The sequence below is a fragment of the Gossypium arboreum genome, chromosome 1 (assembly GCF_025698485.1).
Source record: "Gossypium arboreum isolate Shixiya-1 chromosome 1, ASM2569848v2, whole genome shotgun sequence".
Lineage (NCBI taxonomy): Eukaryota > Viridiplantae > Streptophyta > Magnoliopsida > Malvales > Malvaceae > Gossypium > Gossypium arboreum.
In genome coordinates, this window is record NC_069070.1 from 1,762,438 (window position 1) to 1,779,610 (window position 17,173).

The 17,173-nt window shown below is 31.4% G+C and overlaps 2 protein-coding genes across 4 annotated transcripts; one reads left to right on the plus strand and one right to left on the minus strand.

Annotated features, from left to right (window-relative positions):
• Positions 1–493: 493 nt before the first annotated feature.
• On the minus strand, positions 494–5,053 carry LOC108480956 (protein arginine N-methyltransferase 1.6). Of its 3 annotated transcripts, none has more exons than XM_017784113.2 (14): positions 4,646–5,053; positions 4,093–4,300; positions 3,887–4,012; positions 3,632–3,796; positions 3,427–3,545; positions 3,264–3,343; positions 2,922–3,193; positions 2,619–2,855; positions 2,355–2,428; positions 2,058–2,151; positions 1,796–1,945; positions 1,649–1,723; positions 926–1,022; positions 494–813 (listed from the first exon to the last, which is right to left on the minus strand). In XM_017784113.2, exons 1-14 carry the CDS (start codon positions 4,987–4,989, stop codon positions 656–658), a joined length of 2,199 nt encoding a protein of 732 aa, XP_017639602.1. In that variant the 5' UTR covers positions 4,990–5,053; the 3' UTR covers positions 494–655. The 3 variants fall into 3 exon arrangements, with proteins under 3 accessions (XP_017639602.1, XP_017639603.1, XP_052881888.1); XM_017784114.2 differs by having other exon boundaries at positions 4,093–4,311; positions 4,646–4,781; XM_053025928.1 differs by having other exon boundaries at positions 618–813; positions 926–1,006.
• A 10,176-nt stretch (positions 5,054–15,229) lies between these two features.
• On the plus strand, positions 15,230–17,173 carry LOC108480159 (probable aspartyl protease At4g16563). Its single transcript, XM_017783056.2, has one exon. The coding sequence runs from the start codon at positions 15,464–15,466 to the stop codon at positions 16,925–16,927; it is 1,464 nt and encodes a 487-aa protein (XP_017638545.1). The 5' UTR covers positions 15,230–15,463; the 3' UTR covers positions 16,928–17,173.

Sequence of the window (17,173 nt, forward strand, 5' to 3'; positions counted from 1 at the left end):
TAAGTAGTTTGCCATTCCTTTTTGCATTCAAATGGTTTATTAAAAAATTTAATTGACCGATATTGATTCTCGGTTAAAGCAGTTCAAAACCTCTCTCCTTCATTGATTCTCGGTCCAATTGGTCTAATCTAATTTAAATATTGCATTTTCTTGAATTCACTTACAACTATTATAATTTTTTGCCACAAATTATGGGGAAAAAAGTTAAATTTTACTATTAATCTCTATACTTTGTAAGTTATGAATTTAATCCCTATAATTTGACCATTGATTAATTTTCATCCTTAATATTTGAATTTCAATCTTGATCCAAACATTAATAGTTAAATTCATTTAGTTAAAATTTTCTATAAACCTTGTACAATGTCTAAAATTGTGAGTATTTTGACATCAATCAAATTCAACTTTTTATGAGTAATATATGAAAATAGCAAGTTTTATATGGCATTAAATGTGATAATATGTTTTAGTATCAAATTTTGGAAATGACAAATTTTAACTTAATGAATTTAAAACTTTTTGATTGTACTAAAATTTTAAAATTCAAAAATACAAAAACCAAATTATACATAATTAAATTCACAACTTAACGTAAGATACAAAAACTAATAGCAAAATTTAACCCAAAAAACCAACAAACCAAATGATATAAGTGTCACAAAAAAGCATGCTTAAGGATAAGTTCACTACTTGATGGCTCGAATAAGGCTTCCACTATGGTTGAACCATATTCACTATTGCTATTACATCCATTAATTCCAACTGCAACTGGCTTGCTCAAAAGCTTAACCCCTTGCTTCCAATATCTATGCTCTGAACCAACATGCAAAAAGTTTGATCATTTATGATATACAAAAATGTCATCCCATGCGACATATATTATACTTTTCAAGTAAGGGTCAAGATATAAGAATACAAACGGTACCTGGTCCAGTTGATATTACAATAGAATTATCTGTATCCATAATCCAATCCACCCATAGAACAAATCCATGGCATGTACCACCTTCAATGAATTTAACCTATGAGAAAAGGATATAATAACATCATCATCATAGTTTTTGTACTTGTGTAGGCTTCGGGTAAATTACATTCGCCGTCACTCAACTATTGGTAAGTTTCTTTTTTGGTTACCCGATAATGAGAAGTTATAAAATGGTCACCAATTATTTAAATTTTTTTGTCACTAGCCGTTAAATGGCTAATGAGAAGATGGCATAACTTTTACATTTGGCATAATGGCAACTTTAGCCCTCGATATGCATACATTGTTTAATTTGATTTTTTTTTTGTATTTTTTTGGTGTTCCCATTTTTAGTATATTTTCAATCAAATTTAGCTGATAAATTTTATATTTTTTTAGCTTTTCAGGTGAAAGGATCTCAAAGAAAACTACAAAAAAACCAATTTTCACAATATATAAATGTTGATGGTTAATTTTTTTTAGAATCAAAACTAAATTGAAACAATGTATTGAGAGTTAAAGTTGCTATTATGCCAAATTTAAAAGTTACCACGTCATCTTTCTGTTAGTAATTTAACGGCTGACGACCAGAAAAAGAAAAAATTCAAATAGTTGGGTAATCAGAAAAGAAATTTACTAATAGTTTACTCTTTTTTTTATATAGGTTGGTTTGAAAAGGTGTACCTGTGCTGTTCCGTGACATGAACTTATAGGTTTCGAGCAATCGAATTCTAAGATGGTAAATATCTCACTTAGCTCCTAAAACATTCAATGCAGTTGGATTAGTATCCATTGTCATTGTTGAAAACAAATTTCGTATGCATCACTTACCTTAATTTCACCACATTGCCATATAGAGAAAGGAAGAAAGGGACCCTCTTTCGGCGCCGGTAATTCACCGCATGCACCTAGGGTGGTGTTTACTATAGAGTGGTCAAAGCCTTCGACATCACCTAAGCAACAGCGACTGCTCCAAAGATCCTGGATAAGTAGTCACGAAAATACATGTACAAATCGTAAATAAGACGAGAAGTTCCGTCTAGTGTTTTCTTTATTCCTTTTCTCGGTGACAGAGTAGAAAGTATGAACTTACAGGGAGAGACATAGCACAAGCCTTTAGGATTCCTTTACAAGGCATTATCAACGCATCTTCTGAAAGGATGGGGTCGAGCAAGGTACGGTCCTTCCTAAACCCGAGCCAAAAGGTTAAAAACAGATGATTGAAATTCTATAAACGAGCTCATTGACAAACTTATAACGAAAAGCAGCTAAATTATGATGGGAGACTATAAATGACTTGGCCATCCTTAGGCTAAAGCTAAATTGTGAAACAAAACAGAATGATCTTTAAACAAGTTGCACTATTGAAACTGTTTAGAAAAGAACGTACCAAAACCGCAGGTTCTGCCATGGAAGCATCCCTTCATTTGCATAATAATACGGTTCTCCAATCAACATATCAACCTGTGAAAGAAAGCGTAATAATAATTTGTTTGAATACCGTATATGAGAGTATTCTAACATTAAAATCTCATTACCAAAAAAAGTGTTTCAGAGGACAAATGAAAAGTCGAGTGACATTAAATACACAAAATCAGAGCCGTATACGAGGAGCATGTGATGTGAGTGAAAGGTAAAGCGGGAAAAGAATTACCTTTTTCCCATGAGTATCGTGCAATGTCAAACAAGGTTTCCTTTTTTCAGGTACTTCTACACGGTCCATAGAGAAACCGTTTGCCTTAACAACATTTTCCAAATATTGGGCACCTTTTTCTCTCAACCCCGGAAACAATGATAGTACATGAGACGTTTTTGAAAGATTTGCAGCAAGAAGTGTTAAGAAAATGCTATCATCAACAACAACACATAACGGGTTAACTCTTCCCTGCAACTGCAAATAATAGAGTCAGGTGATGTAAACACTCGCTCAAAAACAGAGAGCGTGAGAAGAGCTTACGGCATTTCTCACTGCTGCCAACACAGATGATCGCCATTTACTGTCTCCATAAATTGCAATTCTTTCCGGAGACAATAACAGCTGAAAATCCCGAATGTTGTGATCATGCTGCCTTGTATCAGTTTTAGGGACTTGGACATTGAGATTATATGAAACACTAGTCTCTGTATGAGTAGCTTCCAAAAGAACTTCTTCTCCCCGGGACACGGACATACCTTTCCCTCGAAAGAACCAAACACACTGCTTCCAATGGTCACACCAATCCCGATATCCTAATGAAGCATCAGAAAGCAATTGAGGCCATAAACTCATAGAATAGTTTCTATTATAGACCCAACTAACCTATATTAGCCGGTGAATTTATCCATCTAGGGGCAGTAGAATAAAAAACCATTCCTTCACGATCAAGTTGAAGAACCCACCTGCAAAACAAACACACACAATTTATCGAAGTTCCGTAAAGCAAAAATTTCTGACACAAAAGTGCAGCCATGAATATATTTACCATGAAACTACGGCATGAATGTTACCGTCATCAATCACCTGGACCTGCACCTTGGTTTCTCCATTGCTTTCTGGCCGTTTCCAAAAGTCAAATTCAAATATTTTGAAGGGTTCTGAGAGCTGGAATAGTTCTAAATTAAGTAGGAATTAAATTGCAAGGACTTTCTTGAAAGTCTATAAAACGGTAGACGAATTAATGAGATTACCGGTTTTATTTCTTCCCTGATAGCATCACAATGCATCGGATACTGTCGTGATTTGACATATATAATACTATCTGAGCCTGTAGGAACAAGATGAATACCATCCGATACTTTTGCTTCAATACCGGATAAATCGTGTAGCTTCCACAGGTATGTACTTTCAACCAGCTGGAAACAAGACAAAATTAAAAGAATTAAGATTCTAAGACCCTCCAAACCATGTAATAGATTAACAGCTCAAGTCCTTTAGATGAAGACCTGGCCATAAGTAACAGCTCGGAACGGCACCGTTAGCGGGTTTTCCACCAAGAGCTTATCGTGTGCATGTTGTAGAGTCGGAATTAGCCCTTCCCCCAATAACTCCGAGTCCAAAATCTCACTAACCTGCACTTACATTTTCGGATAACAATCACTAACAACATTAGCAAACAATCGATTAAAACAAAACCAAATGATATACTCACGAGGACATCGGCACGAGAAGGAATATCAACACCGACTTCGAGTTCATCAGAACGTTTATTAATAAGACTGATGGCTTTCCCCATACTGTTTCGATGTAAAACTTTCCTCATCAACTTCGCCATTGGAAGATAAGATTCGCACGCTGTTACAGTCCCATTTAATCCCATCGCTCGTGCAGCCATCATCGACAACAACCCAGTTCCAGCACTGCAAAATATCTTCAATGGCCAATTCAATATATAATCATTCCAACTTCATTAATATCAAAACTACACATAAACTCGAATTCAATGAACTTTAATTTTATACAAGTGTATACTAAATTTATTGAATTTTTGCATATAATTAATCAAAATCAAAACTTTATGTATACAATTGAATCAAAATTAAACTTTTATTTACATAATTACATCGAATCAAAGTTCTATGTGCATATTAAAGTTCACCTGAACTTAAAAAATTAAACTTTATGGCAATATGAATTAACATTACCCTATTAAAAATCATTTTATGAAAGATCAAATAAATTTAAAAAAATTGAGCAATTATTACCCGATGTCGAGCACGTGGCAAGGTTTGGTCACAGTTCTTTCAATGGCTGAACGGAAGGCTTTGTTCCGGCAAGAGTCGTTGAGCATGTCGAGATACGACGTCGTAGCTAAAAGTGGTTCCTTGGAACAATCAGGGAGATCGTCATTGTCTTCGATGACGACCCATTCCGAGTTTCCGGTGAGCGGGTCGAGTTTGAGTTGGAAGAGACGATAGGAAGAGTCGGAACTCATGAGTCGAGGTAAGTGTACTTTGAAGTGACGCAGTGAGTTGAGGGTCAAAGTCAAACGAGTTGAGGAGCTAAGGGAAGTGGAGGGAATTAGGGTTTTGGGGAAAAGTGAGTTCATGAGCTGAAAGTGGTTTTACTTCAGACCGCAAGGTGCTTTGCTCTTAATTATCACCCTATTCTAATCCATCAATTTATCAATTTTCGTTTTTAATTGATTTAATAATTAATTTAATAATTAATTAATTACAACTTTACAAAATTTTAAAAATTTTAAAATTGGTTCTCTCATTTGGTTTTTTTAATCTTTTTAGCAAAATGTCTTTCACTGCCGTAAACTAGTAAGTCAGGTGAAATTTTAGTCATGTAATTTGTAACTTTATTCTGAGATCTCGGTATATGATGTACTTGAATTTCTCATTCTTAGCGTGTAATATTTCATGAATCAACCGTATTTCTACCATTTTACTACTGATAGCATTACCAACCAAAAGAGATTCAACTAACAACACATTATCATATTCCGGCTCTATTCAAATTTGTAAACTAAATTTACATATTTAAATTTGGGATATTACTAAATTTATAGATATTCGACTTGATACCGTTATTACGATACTTAAGCAAATGTTAAATTAATCTAAAATAATTGGGCCTAATATCCCAAACTCAAGAAATTTCAAACCCAAAAGAATTTCAATTCCAAAAGTATATATTGAAAGTTAAATCTTGAAATTATTTATGAATTTTAATTTTTATGCAATATAATAAATAAATTTTGATTTCGTGCCATTAATTTGTATGAAATTTTAATTTTAATCCAATGGCACATATTTTAAGAAGAAATAAATTAAGTTAATTTTCACATTTATTAAATATAATTGTTAAATAAATATAAAATAGTATCACGCTAACAATAAGGTTAGTTCTTTTGAGAATTAAATCAAAATTAAAATATCATCTATACTATTAATAAAAATCAAAATTAAGGTATTGCACCAAGCATTACATTAAAATTTATATATAATTTTGATATTTATGATCAATAAAATTAAAACCCAAATTTAAAAGAAATCGAAACCAAAATAACTCAAAACTCTTTAGCCATATCATGCCTATATATAGCGGCTATGTCTTCCATTTACGTTCGTGTCGAGTCCTAAACAATTATAATTCTTATAAAAGAAGTAAAATAACAAAGTTAAAATATGTTTCAAGTCTTTATATTTATCATATATTTAAATTTTAGTCTCTATTTTTATTTTTAAAATTTAGGTACTTTATTTTTTAGATTTAAAATGTAACTTCAGTTGTTAGTACTATTAAAATTTTGCTATTAAATTCAAATCTATTATAACATCATTTATTTTTGTTATATAATTATTATTTCAAATGTGACACACGAAGAATTTTAATAAAAGAATCAAATGGGTTGAGAATATCGATATAATTGTCTGAACAAATATATTGAATAGATTGACTTGGAAATTACTTGAAATAGGTAAAAATTGAAAATCAGGACAAAAAGCGAAAGTTGAACAGGTTGAATCTATTTAATAATTTTTTTATGAATTTTTAATTATTTATTTAATTTTTGTTGATTTGGCTGTTGTACCAATTGAAATACGAACCGATTACCAGACATGTTCAACCATATCATCCCCTAGAAATTTATATATAATTTTTTTTTAATTTTAATTGTGTCACAACATCAAACTTTTATATTTATTCTTAGACTACTCGAGATCGATTTTTTATCATTATTATAATGAAAAATAAATTAGGTGTATCATTTAAATTTGTTTTTTTATATATATAATTTATCTAATCTGGTGCGCAGTCGAAAAAGACTTGGTTGAGACTTGAGAATGATGTTAATGGCACCGCCTATTTCTTCCCTCAAAGTATGACAGTGGCACCCATGATTTTGTAAAAGGCATGGCTGACAAACAATAAATCATTTTCAGGTTTCTTTTGATTTATGAGGCTGTGGATTAAGCAATTATACAGCTACATATATATATATATTATATATATATATAGAATAGACTGCTTTGTTTGTTTACATGCATGCATGGGTTGGCGACCGGCAACCATTTGCATCAAATGGTACATTTTGGATTGGTCAAATTGTGGTTATAATACTTGTACTTACTTAATTTGGTTAATTTCGTATAATTTCATCCTCTTACTATAATTAATGTTCTTTCTTAGTCTAAATTATTAATACAGTTAAAAATTATGTTAGTTGAAAATGATATGTTAAAGTCTTTGATTTTGTTTGACGTATCAAACATTGAATCGAATAAACTAAAAGGCATTAAAATAAACTTTTCTTGATGGGAAAAAAAGTTTTTTTTTTATGTGTCCGGTTTACTTATGATAACAAAATTAGTCTATAAATTAATTTAGATATAGATTGATATTTGGAAAAAGCTATGGACAAAACTACCTAATATATAGAGAAAAATAGAATCACACAAATCATTTTTTGTGATGCATGGTGACCCAAAGCAACTGGCTTTTGCAATACATCTCGAAAGGGACTTAGTTGAATATGATGTTAAAGGCACCAACTAGTTCTTCCTCAAAGTATGGCACCCATGGTTTTGAAAAAGGCATGGCTGAGAATTAACATATCATTTTCAAGCTGTTTTTTTTTTTTTTTTTATGTTGAAATTACATATATCTTTAAATAGGTTTCAAAATTGTCAAAAGTCTTTTTTGTCGTTAAGTCAATTAAGATATCAGTTTGAAGAAAAGCATTAATACTTCCGGTTTAAGTTTAAATAGACTTTGATTTGGTTAAAATAGCTAGGATGTCCCTGAATTATAGGGACCAAATCAAATTAATCTCTCTATTGCTAAATGAATCAATTTAGCCTCTATACTATTAAAAGGAATCAAATAAGTCCAAATTGTAACATAGTTATTATTTATTGTATAAAAATATCTTGAAAATTACTGTTCAATTGTAGTTCAATTTCAAACAAAAGACTTTATTTACAAAACTATAAAAATTTTAAAAATATTAACTCATTAAACAAGATATTATATTTTTTAAATAGCAAATGTTAAATCTATTCAATTTGGCATTATTTGATTCTTTTAATAGTAAATAAATTAATTTAATTTATTTAATAATAGAATGACTAATTTGATTATATCCCTATAATAGAAGGACCTCTCGAGTATATTAGCAGTTTTTATTTAGTTAAAAAAGGGTAAACTACCTAATTGGTCACACAACTTTTTAGACACTTTCATTTTGGTTACCCAAATAAAAAAATTTGCAATTTAGTCACTGTCGTCATAATAATATATGTCATCAAATTTGACTTTTTTTAACCCCTATTACTGTTCATCATCTTCTTCCTCAATTCATTTTTTTCCCTCCAAGCCACCCCTTGCTTCCACCATTTTTTCTTCTTCCTTTGCTCTCTACTTCCAACAACTGCATCATCTCTTTCACCACCCAACATTTTGCTGCAAAATGGCAAAAACAAGACGAAAAACGTAATAAAACTAGAGGACCATAATAGAGGACCTCTCAAATATGTTCATAGTTTTCATTTAGTTTAAAAAAACCGGTCGGCTCGGGCATTCCCGGTTTGTTGCAAGCCAAAGAAAATGAAAACAAAAAAAATTATTAAACTGAGCAACAAAATTTGTGTCTGCCATTACAAGGAACCGGATCCTTTTGGACCCAGACTGCCACGTCGGCATGCAGAACAGGCTAAAAACCGCCAGCTCACATCAGTTACGTGTCTTTAGCCAAAAGACTATAGGTGATGATGATGGACCGGTGACAGGTCAATTTTTTCTTCCTTGTATTTTTATATTATATGATGGCTCCCATTTGGTTCATTATCTTAGACCAATAGACCCTAAAAATGATGAATTTATGGTCAACATGTTTTTAAAGTCATTTAACCTTTTGCTTTGAATTAGAATTTTCATTCATCATTATTAGTTAATTTTCTCATACATCCCCAACCTATAACTTTATTTTAAATTGATCCCTGAAATTTAAAACATTCTAATTACATTCAGTGAGGTCCTTCCAATAACCTATAAGATGTAAAATTTTGTATGACATGATTTAAAATGAAAATTTAAAAAAATAAATGTTGTAAAATTTTAATTTTAAGATTTTCAAAACTTAAATCTTATGGGATTTAAACTCAAAATCTTAAATCTTTCAAAATCATAATTGTATAATTAATTGGGGGGACACGTATAGATGGATGGATTCAATGGTAGTGGAACAAATACATGAACTATGTTTCGAAGTCATAAAGTATATGACAAAGTATAGTCCCAAACTTCATTATAAAAGTTAGCCATAAGAAAATAAAAGAGATGGTTGGTCCAAAGGGTCCCTCCCTCCTTGCCTAAATTTCACAAACTAAAGCTACATAGAGGATCAAGCCTTCCATGTTCTCTCATGTCCACATAATGGATTACTTGACTTATTTCAATAGTAGAAAATCCATCACAACAAATCATTCATTTGGTTTCCTTTTAACACAATAGCTTCTAAAAGAAACCCTTCTTTTCTTTTGTTTTTATCCACCAAAATACAATTATTGTCCAGGGTAGGTCCCTATTGACATGCTAAGGTTTTGAGGCTTCGAGTTATCAAATTTGATGCTTTTTAAATTAAGTTTTAGATTCGAGTTTCATTAGATGAAGAAGACAATGGTTGAAGAAAGGGGCAACGGCGAAATTAAATTATATATTTTGTAATAGTTTATATCTTTTTAATTCTTTAAAAGATTAAATCAAAATTTTCATCTTTAGAGACTAAAGTGTAATTATACCATTTACTAATATAAAATTTTGTCGTTTTAAAGAGAGCTTGTCAATCTTCTGGTGTCACCATTAGTGGAAGAGCTTTACCTTTGCTCAGATTTCCAACCTAACTCTCTAAATTTTATCGGGACTCAATGTGATAATTGAGTATCAAAATGATAATTAAATTCAGTTTCGAATTTTACTTATCAATATCATCATACCTCCTATACTTTTCTTGATTTTTTTTTTCAAAATCAATAATTTACGACACATTTTATGTATGAAGTAAATGATAATTATTTTTGAAAGTTTACCAATGATTTTAGTATAAGTGCGTCGCAAAAATAAAAGACATGCCAGTGTTAGCAAGATAAATAAGAAAATGTCTAATTATGGTTTTAGTCCTTTTACTATTTCAAATTTTAAGATTTAATCATTCCAATTTCACGATTTTATTAATAGATCCAATTTGATAAATTATTAACTACCAACATTAAAGTGATCATGTATATTTCCATGAATTTATTAACACTATTATCAATTAATGTCATAATTTAATTTTTTATAAATTAGATATAGGTAGGGTATTAAGAAGTTCCATGCATTATTTCATTTTGATATGAAATTCAACCTCCCCATTATTCATTAACACGACCCTCTTCAAAAGAATTGACCAAAAATAAATGCATAACATTTTATCATATAAGAAGTTACAATAATGAAGTGATTGGGACCAAATTGAAAAAACCCTTTTTCAGTCATTAAATTACATCATTATCTTGCATTATTTGGAGACATGACAATGTTAAATTTAGAATATGAGTTAAAAATAAGACTACAATTTTGCCTTTTACTCAAAGGTGTCAAATGCATTCAAACCTTTCATTTAATCTTTTATGATACACCAAATTAAGCCCAACACTACACGTACACTTAACATACATTAAATTATAGGAAAATGATACGTCTGACATATTTCCATCTCCCTATACTATATTTAAATATTGGATAAATTACTCTGAATACCACTAAATTATTAGTAAATTTACGTTTTAGTCATTTAACTTCAAAAAGTTACAAAATAACTGTAGAGGCCCAAATTTGCCCGGCCCAACAAATTAAAAGCAAACTTAAATCCTACCCAATTCACAAACCCAATTATAAAATCAGACCCAAAATTAAGCCCAAATAATAAAAACCCTAGCCCAATACAACCTAAACTTATTTTTTTTAAAAGAAAAAAAGACAAAACCCTAGCCACCTTGCCTCCCACTTGTACCTACTCCACCACCTTGCCTCCCACTTGTACCTACTCCACCACCTTATCTCCCACTTGCACCTACACCATCAAATGGAGAAGAGTCATAGAATGATAAGAAATGTATGTAAGATGGCTATAAAAGCAAAACCAAAAGTCCATTGTAAAAAAGGGAGAGGAGGAAAGAATTATATTTTTGAAAGGTTTTTTTGATTAAAAAAAAAGAGAAGAATGTAAAAGCAAAAAGTTTGCAAGCAAATCAAATAAAAAGCGAGTATTGAAGAAGAAAAGATTCAAACGCTTAAGGTTTTTATTTATTTTTCCTTTTATTTTCACTTTTTTGTACATATAAACATTTTTTTTCTTTTCTTTCAAAAATAGTATACATATATTTAGATATAAAAAACAAAAATAATACATTTTTAAATTCGCCACATCGCATCGGTGGCCATGACAATGCAAAAAGATCATGGACTGGCCTTGGCTCGGCTACTGGTATTGACCTAACCATGGCGAAATGGGAAAGAGAGAGAGTTGAGAGCTTTGTTTTATTTTTTTATTTTATTATTTTTACTATTATTTATATTATTATTATTATTTCTCATGTATATATTATTATATTACATATACCCTCTCCATATTTATTTATATTATTACTATCATTATTGTTACTTTTATTATCTTTTATTTCGACTACTATTATTATATATATATATATATGTATTACTGTTTGTATTATTATTATTATTATTATCACCCTATTGTTATTACTTTACTTTTGTATTCTAATATATTATTAATATTACTCATATTTTCATTATTTTTGCTATTACTATTATTATTATATATTAGTGTATATTTTATGTATATATTTATATATAGTATTGTTTTTATTACTTTAATTTAATATTTTTATTATATTTGCTTTTGTATTTCTATATTTATTATTATTATATAGTAGTGTGTATTTCTATTATATACATATATATATATATATATATTTATATATAGTATTACTATTTACTTTACTTTAATATTATTACTATTATCATTATATCCAACCCAATAATAATTCTTTCATAAAAGTAATATTCCGTATTTGGTAATTCGAGACAATCGTGCCCTAACTTACTGGGTTTCGATTTTTCTCATTTAACCTAAATAACGGAATACTTTTTTAAATGCGACATGAGTTTTAAAAAATACTTATTCTTGGAGATACGAGGTGTTGTGCAATAACTTACCGGGTATGGCATTTTGTTACCTCGAAATAAGATTTTTGCAAGTAAAGACAATATTCGGTGTTCGAAAATTCGATGAAACGTGCCCTAACTTACTGGGTTTCGATTTTCCTCGTTCACCTTAACTAACTGAATAACCTTTTAAAATACACGAATTTTTATATAAAAGGCAAGCTCGCTCTCGAAAATTCAAGATGTCGTGTCCTAACTTACTGGATGTGACATTTTATATTGTGAGACGAGAAGGTCTTTAACATTTGAGCATTTTCTTTACAAAGAGGATCGATTTTAAATTCTTTCAAGTTTTCAAATTTTCGACACTAAGACACTAATTAATCAACTAGGTACCAATTTTGGGCGACGAGAGTGCTAATCCTTCCTCGTGCGTAACCGACTCCGAACTCATTTTCTGATTTTCGTAGACCAAAAATTATCGTTTTAGTAAATCTTAACTTTTATTAAAATGATTAATTTAAGGTGATCCGATCACGCCTCATCAAAAAAGATTGGTGGCGACTCCTCTATTCGTTTTCATTTCCAAAAATCTAAGTCGATTCCCCTTTTTTCAAAAAAAATGGTTACGACAATAACCACTGAACTATTCGAAAGTTTTCATTTAAGTCACTGGATTTTTAAAAGCGGTGTTGTATCAGCTTCTTTGTTCCCATCACCTGCACTAATCGAAAGCTCTCGTTCCCCTTCTCTTATACAATTCAGTTTTTTTTATGAAACAACTTTGAATATCACAAATCTGTGAATCAAAATCTAAAAAACTTTCTTCTTTGATCTCCAACATTGACCGTTAAATTGACTTGGATTCTAAGGTATGTTCTTTAACTCGCTGATGGGTATTAATCCACCGTACCAATCATCGAATTGTTACTTGGAACTTGTTAGCTGAACTTTTTTTTTTTTTAGAAAAAACTTAATAATCTTGTAACTTAGATAAAAAAATTTAAATAGTTCAATGACCATTTCGTAACATTTTGAAGTTAATTGATCAAAATGTAAACATATTCATAGTTTAGTGACCTTTGACGTAACTTACCTTTAAATATTTGATTGAGTTATTGCCACAAATTAATGAACACTTACTCACTTGAGAAATGATTAAAAATCTGTTCTTTTACAATATAATAATTGTTAATGTAGGGTATTTCTATCTTTTTATATGTTTATATAAAATCTATAAAAAAATATTATTTTTTGGTAAAAAGATGAAAGCTTAAAACAACCTTAAAAACAAAAAATTATAATCTCTAGACAGTTCCAAAATTAGCCCTAAGAAGATTGAGAAAAGATTGTATGAAATAGGGATTATTTATTTCCAATAGTTTAATGCCACATCAACAATTTCATCCTGAATTTCAGGATTTTCATTTGGATTTGATTTTCTTCCGAATGAAAATGCTCATGTGACAACTATTGGAAAATGGATATTAATGACGTGGCATTACTGTTTTGTACAATTATTTCCCTAAGGAGACTAATCACATCGAGAAGGGATTGTTCAGAGAAAGTTGTCTCAAATGCAAGTCCTAGCCCCATCTTTGCTATTGCATCCGCCACTTTGTTGGCTTCCCGGTTGATGTGCTTGAACAGACTTTCCAATTGAGTAACAATGACATGATATGTTGTATAAGGTCACCGCCCAGGCCTCCATAGCATAGCTCCCTTTATAATCCGCAACACTCCCCCTACTGTCGAACGACTCAACTTAGTAGACCCTGCACCATCAGCTTTATTTTTGACATATAGTATTTTTCTTTAACATAACGGAGGTTTTTTTTATGTTTGTTTTACAATTTATGAAAATTAATTCTTTCGAGTAATTATAATTGTTTCTCTTAATAATGTGTCTTTAATATTCAAACTTATATTTTTTGTTAAAATATAATGTAACTTACTATAACACCTAACACTTGTTAATATAATTTCAATTCTATTATTTCAACCAATTATTTATTTTTTATTTAAATTTTTATATAAGTATTGTATAATCTAATATATAATCATAATCATGAAAGTATTCAAAATTTATTTATTTTTCAATTCTATAGAATTTTGAAATTTAAAGTTCCCATGTGTAAGAAACTTTAATGGACCATCAATCAACTCAGACGTAACAGCTCAAAGTAAAAATTTCAATAACAGCCAAAGAATTTTAATAGAAAACTTTTGGTCAAATGCTGATTGTGGTCCTTTAATAATACTCAACTGTACTATTTTGTATGTAGATAAATTATACTCAAAGTCACTAAACTTTAAAAAGTTACAAAATAGTCACTAAACTATTTGAAAGGTTTCATTTAAGTCGTTAGATTATTAAGTCTATTTTTTCTTTTTAAAGTATTGCCAACGAGCTTCAAGTCGATCTAATAGTTAGTGCTGGAGATTGGGAAAAAAACTGTTCAGATTTTGATTCGTAAATTCGTGACATTCAAGATTGTTCCATGAACAAAACTAAACTTTAAAAGATGAGGGAAAAAAAGCTTTCGATTGATGCAAGCAGTGCAAACAGAGAAGGTCATATAAAGATGATTTTAATAATTTAATGACTTAATTGAAATTTTTTGAATAATTTAATGGTCATTTATAACTTTTCAAAGTTGAGTGGCTAAAACTTAAACTTACGAATAGTTTTAGTGACTTTAGGTGTAGTTTACCTTTTGTATTTTTTCTACTAATAGTTAAGACTAACAAATGTGACATAAACCAACAAGTATTACGTCTAGTTGTAAGGTACATTGTACTTCCAAAGAAAAGACGTATGTTCGAAACTTTGAGATAACATTATTGGGAGTGACAACCACAAATCTTTAATATGGACAACAAAATGGATATGAAAAATACCAAAAAAAAACTAATGTGAGGCTATTAAAGCAAGAGAAGGAAATTATAACAAATTAAAATATAAGGACTCAAGGGGCTTAGTTAATGCTGTAGGCAGTAAATATCCTAATAACGATAAAAAAAATACAGGGACTAAAACCATAATTTGACCAAAATATACTTGAAAGTTGAATTCAATTCTAATGTGCAGCCCAAGGTATCATTATTACTTAACAATGGCCAGCTTTCGTTTAAACCCCCCCTCGGGGCTTAAAAGCTGCATTGAAATGAAGAAGAAAATAATACCTTTCCCACATAATCCCCCACCATACCCACCAACAAACAAGAACCTTCCTTCTCTCATCTTCCCCCACTCACCATCATTTATAAACACCACCTTTCACTTATGACTTAAAATTCAAAATCCAAAGCATAAAAGTACTCTGTTTTTGCTCTGTTTTTAAGTCATGGTGGTAATGGTAACTCCACTTTGCTTGCTATATTGGCTGTTAATTTCAACATGGTGGCTTATGGTTTCAACGTCAGGAATGGTGTGGATTCCATTAACTCATTCATTATCAAAAACCCAATTCATCACTCCACACCACTTGCTTAAAACCACCTCAACTCGTTCAGCAACTCGGTTCCGCCAGCATCATCACCACCGTCACAAACAAGTGTCAGTCCCTCTTTCACCTGGTAGTGATTATACGCTTTCGTTTACTCTTGGTTCACCTTCTTCTTCAACTATTTCACTTTATCTTGATACTGGTAGTGATCTCGTTTGGCTTCCTTGTTCACCATTTGAATGTATTTTATGTGAATCGAAAACGCCGCCGCTTTCTTCTCCGCTTAATCTTTCTTCATCTGCTACCGCCGTACCATGCAAATCCTCCGCTTGCTCCGCCGCTCATTCTTCTCTTCATTCTTCCGACCTTTGTGCCATCGCACGGTGTCCACTTGATTCTATCGAAATGTCGGAATGTAATTCTTTTCCTTGTCCACCGTTTTACTATGCGTACGGCGACGGCAGTTTAATTGGCCGGCTTTATAAAGACTCGTTAACTCTCCCGAACTCACTTTCGGTTCAAAATTTCACTTTCGGCTGTTCTCACACCACGTTGGGTGAACCAGTCGGTGTAGCTGGGTTTGGGTTCGGCCGGTTGTCTTTACCGGCTCAGCTTTCCTCCGTGTCGCCGCAACTCGGTAATAGATTCTCATACTGTTTAGTTTCTCACTCGTTTGATTCTAACAGAGTCAGGCGACCGAGTCCACTCATTCTCGGTCGGTACGAGGATAAAGAAAATCAGTTCGGTAACGAACTCGTTGAATTCGTTTATACCGATATGCTTTCTAATCCTAAACATCCTTACTTTTATTCCGTTGGATTAGAAGGAATCTCCGTCGGAAAAAGGAATATCCCGGCACCGGAGAATTTAAAAAGGGTTGATAGAAGAGGAAGTGGAGGAATGGTTGTGGATTCAGGTACAACTTTCACTATGTTACCAGCGAGTTTATACGACTCGGTGGTGACTGAGTTCGATCACCGAGTTAGCCGGTTTTACAAGCGAGCAAACACGGTCGAAGAATCAACCGGGTTGAGTCCGTGTTATTTTTATAACAAGGTAGTAGCTGCCAAAGTACCTGCGATTAAGTTGCATTTCGCGGGGAACAGATCCAGTGTGGTACTGCCTAGGAAGAATTACTTTTACGAGTTCGTCGACGGTAGTGATGGAGGAAGGAAAAAGAGGAATGTAGGATGTTTGATGTTGATGAACGGTGGTGATGAAGAGGAATTGAGTGGTGGGCCAGGGGCTACACTTGGGAATTACCAACAACAAGGTTTTGAAGTGGTTTATGATTTGGAGAAAAGGAAGGTTGGATTTGCAAGAAGAAAATGTTCTTCTTTGTGGGATAGTTTGAAAAATTAAGTTCTGATTTTGGGTAAAAAGTGAAACTTTTCGAGTTTTACGAGTTGTTCCTTTCAACAATATCGTAAATTTCGTTTTTTAGTATGTGCACTTCAATTCTTACTTTATGGGACAGTGCATTGTTAATACTTTCATGTAAAAGTTTGTGTTTGAATATATAAAGCAAAAATTGAAGTGTAGTGTAGATAAATAATTTGTAAAAGTTTGTGTATATCCCAAATTGAAAATAAAATATTTATTTTCAGA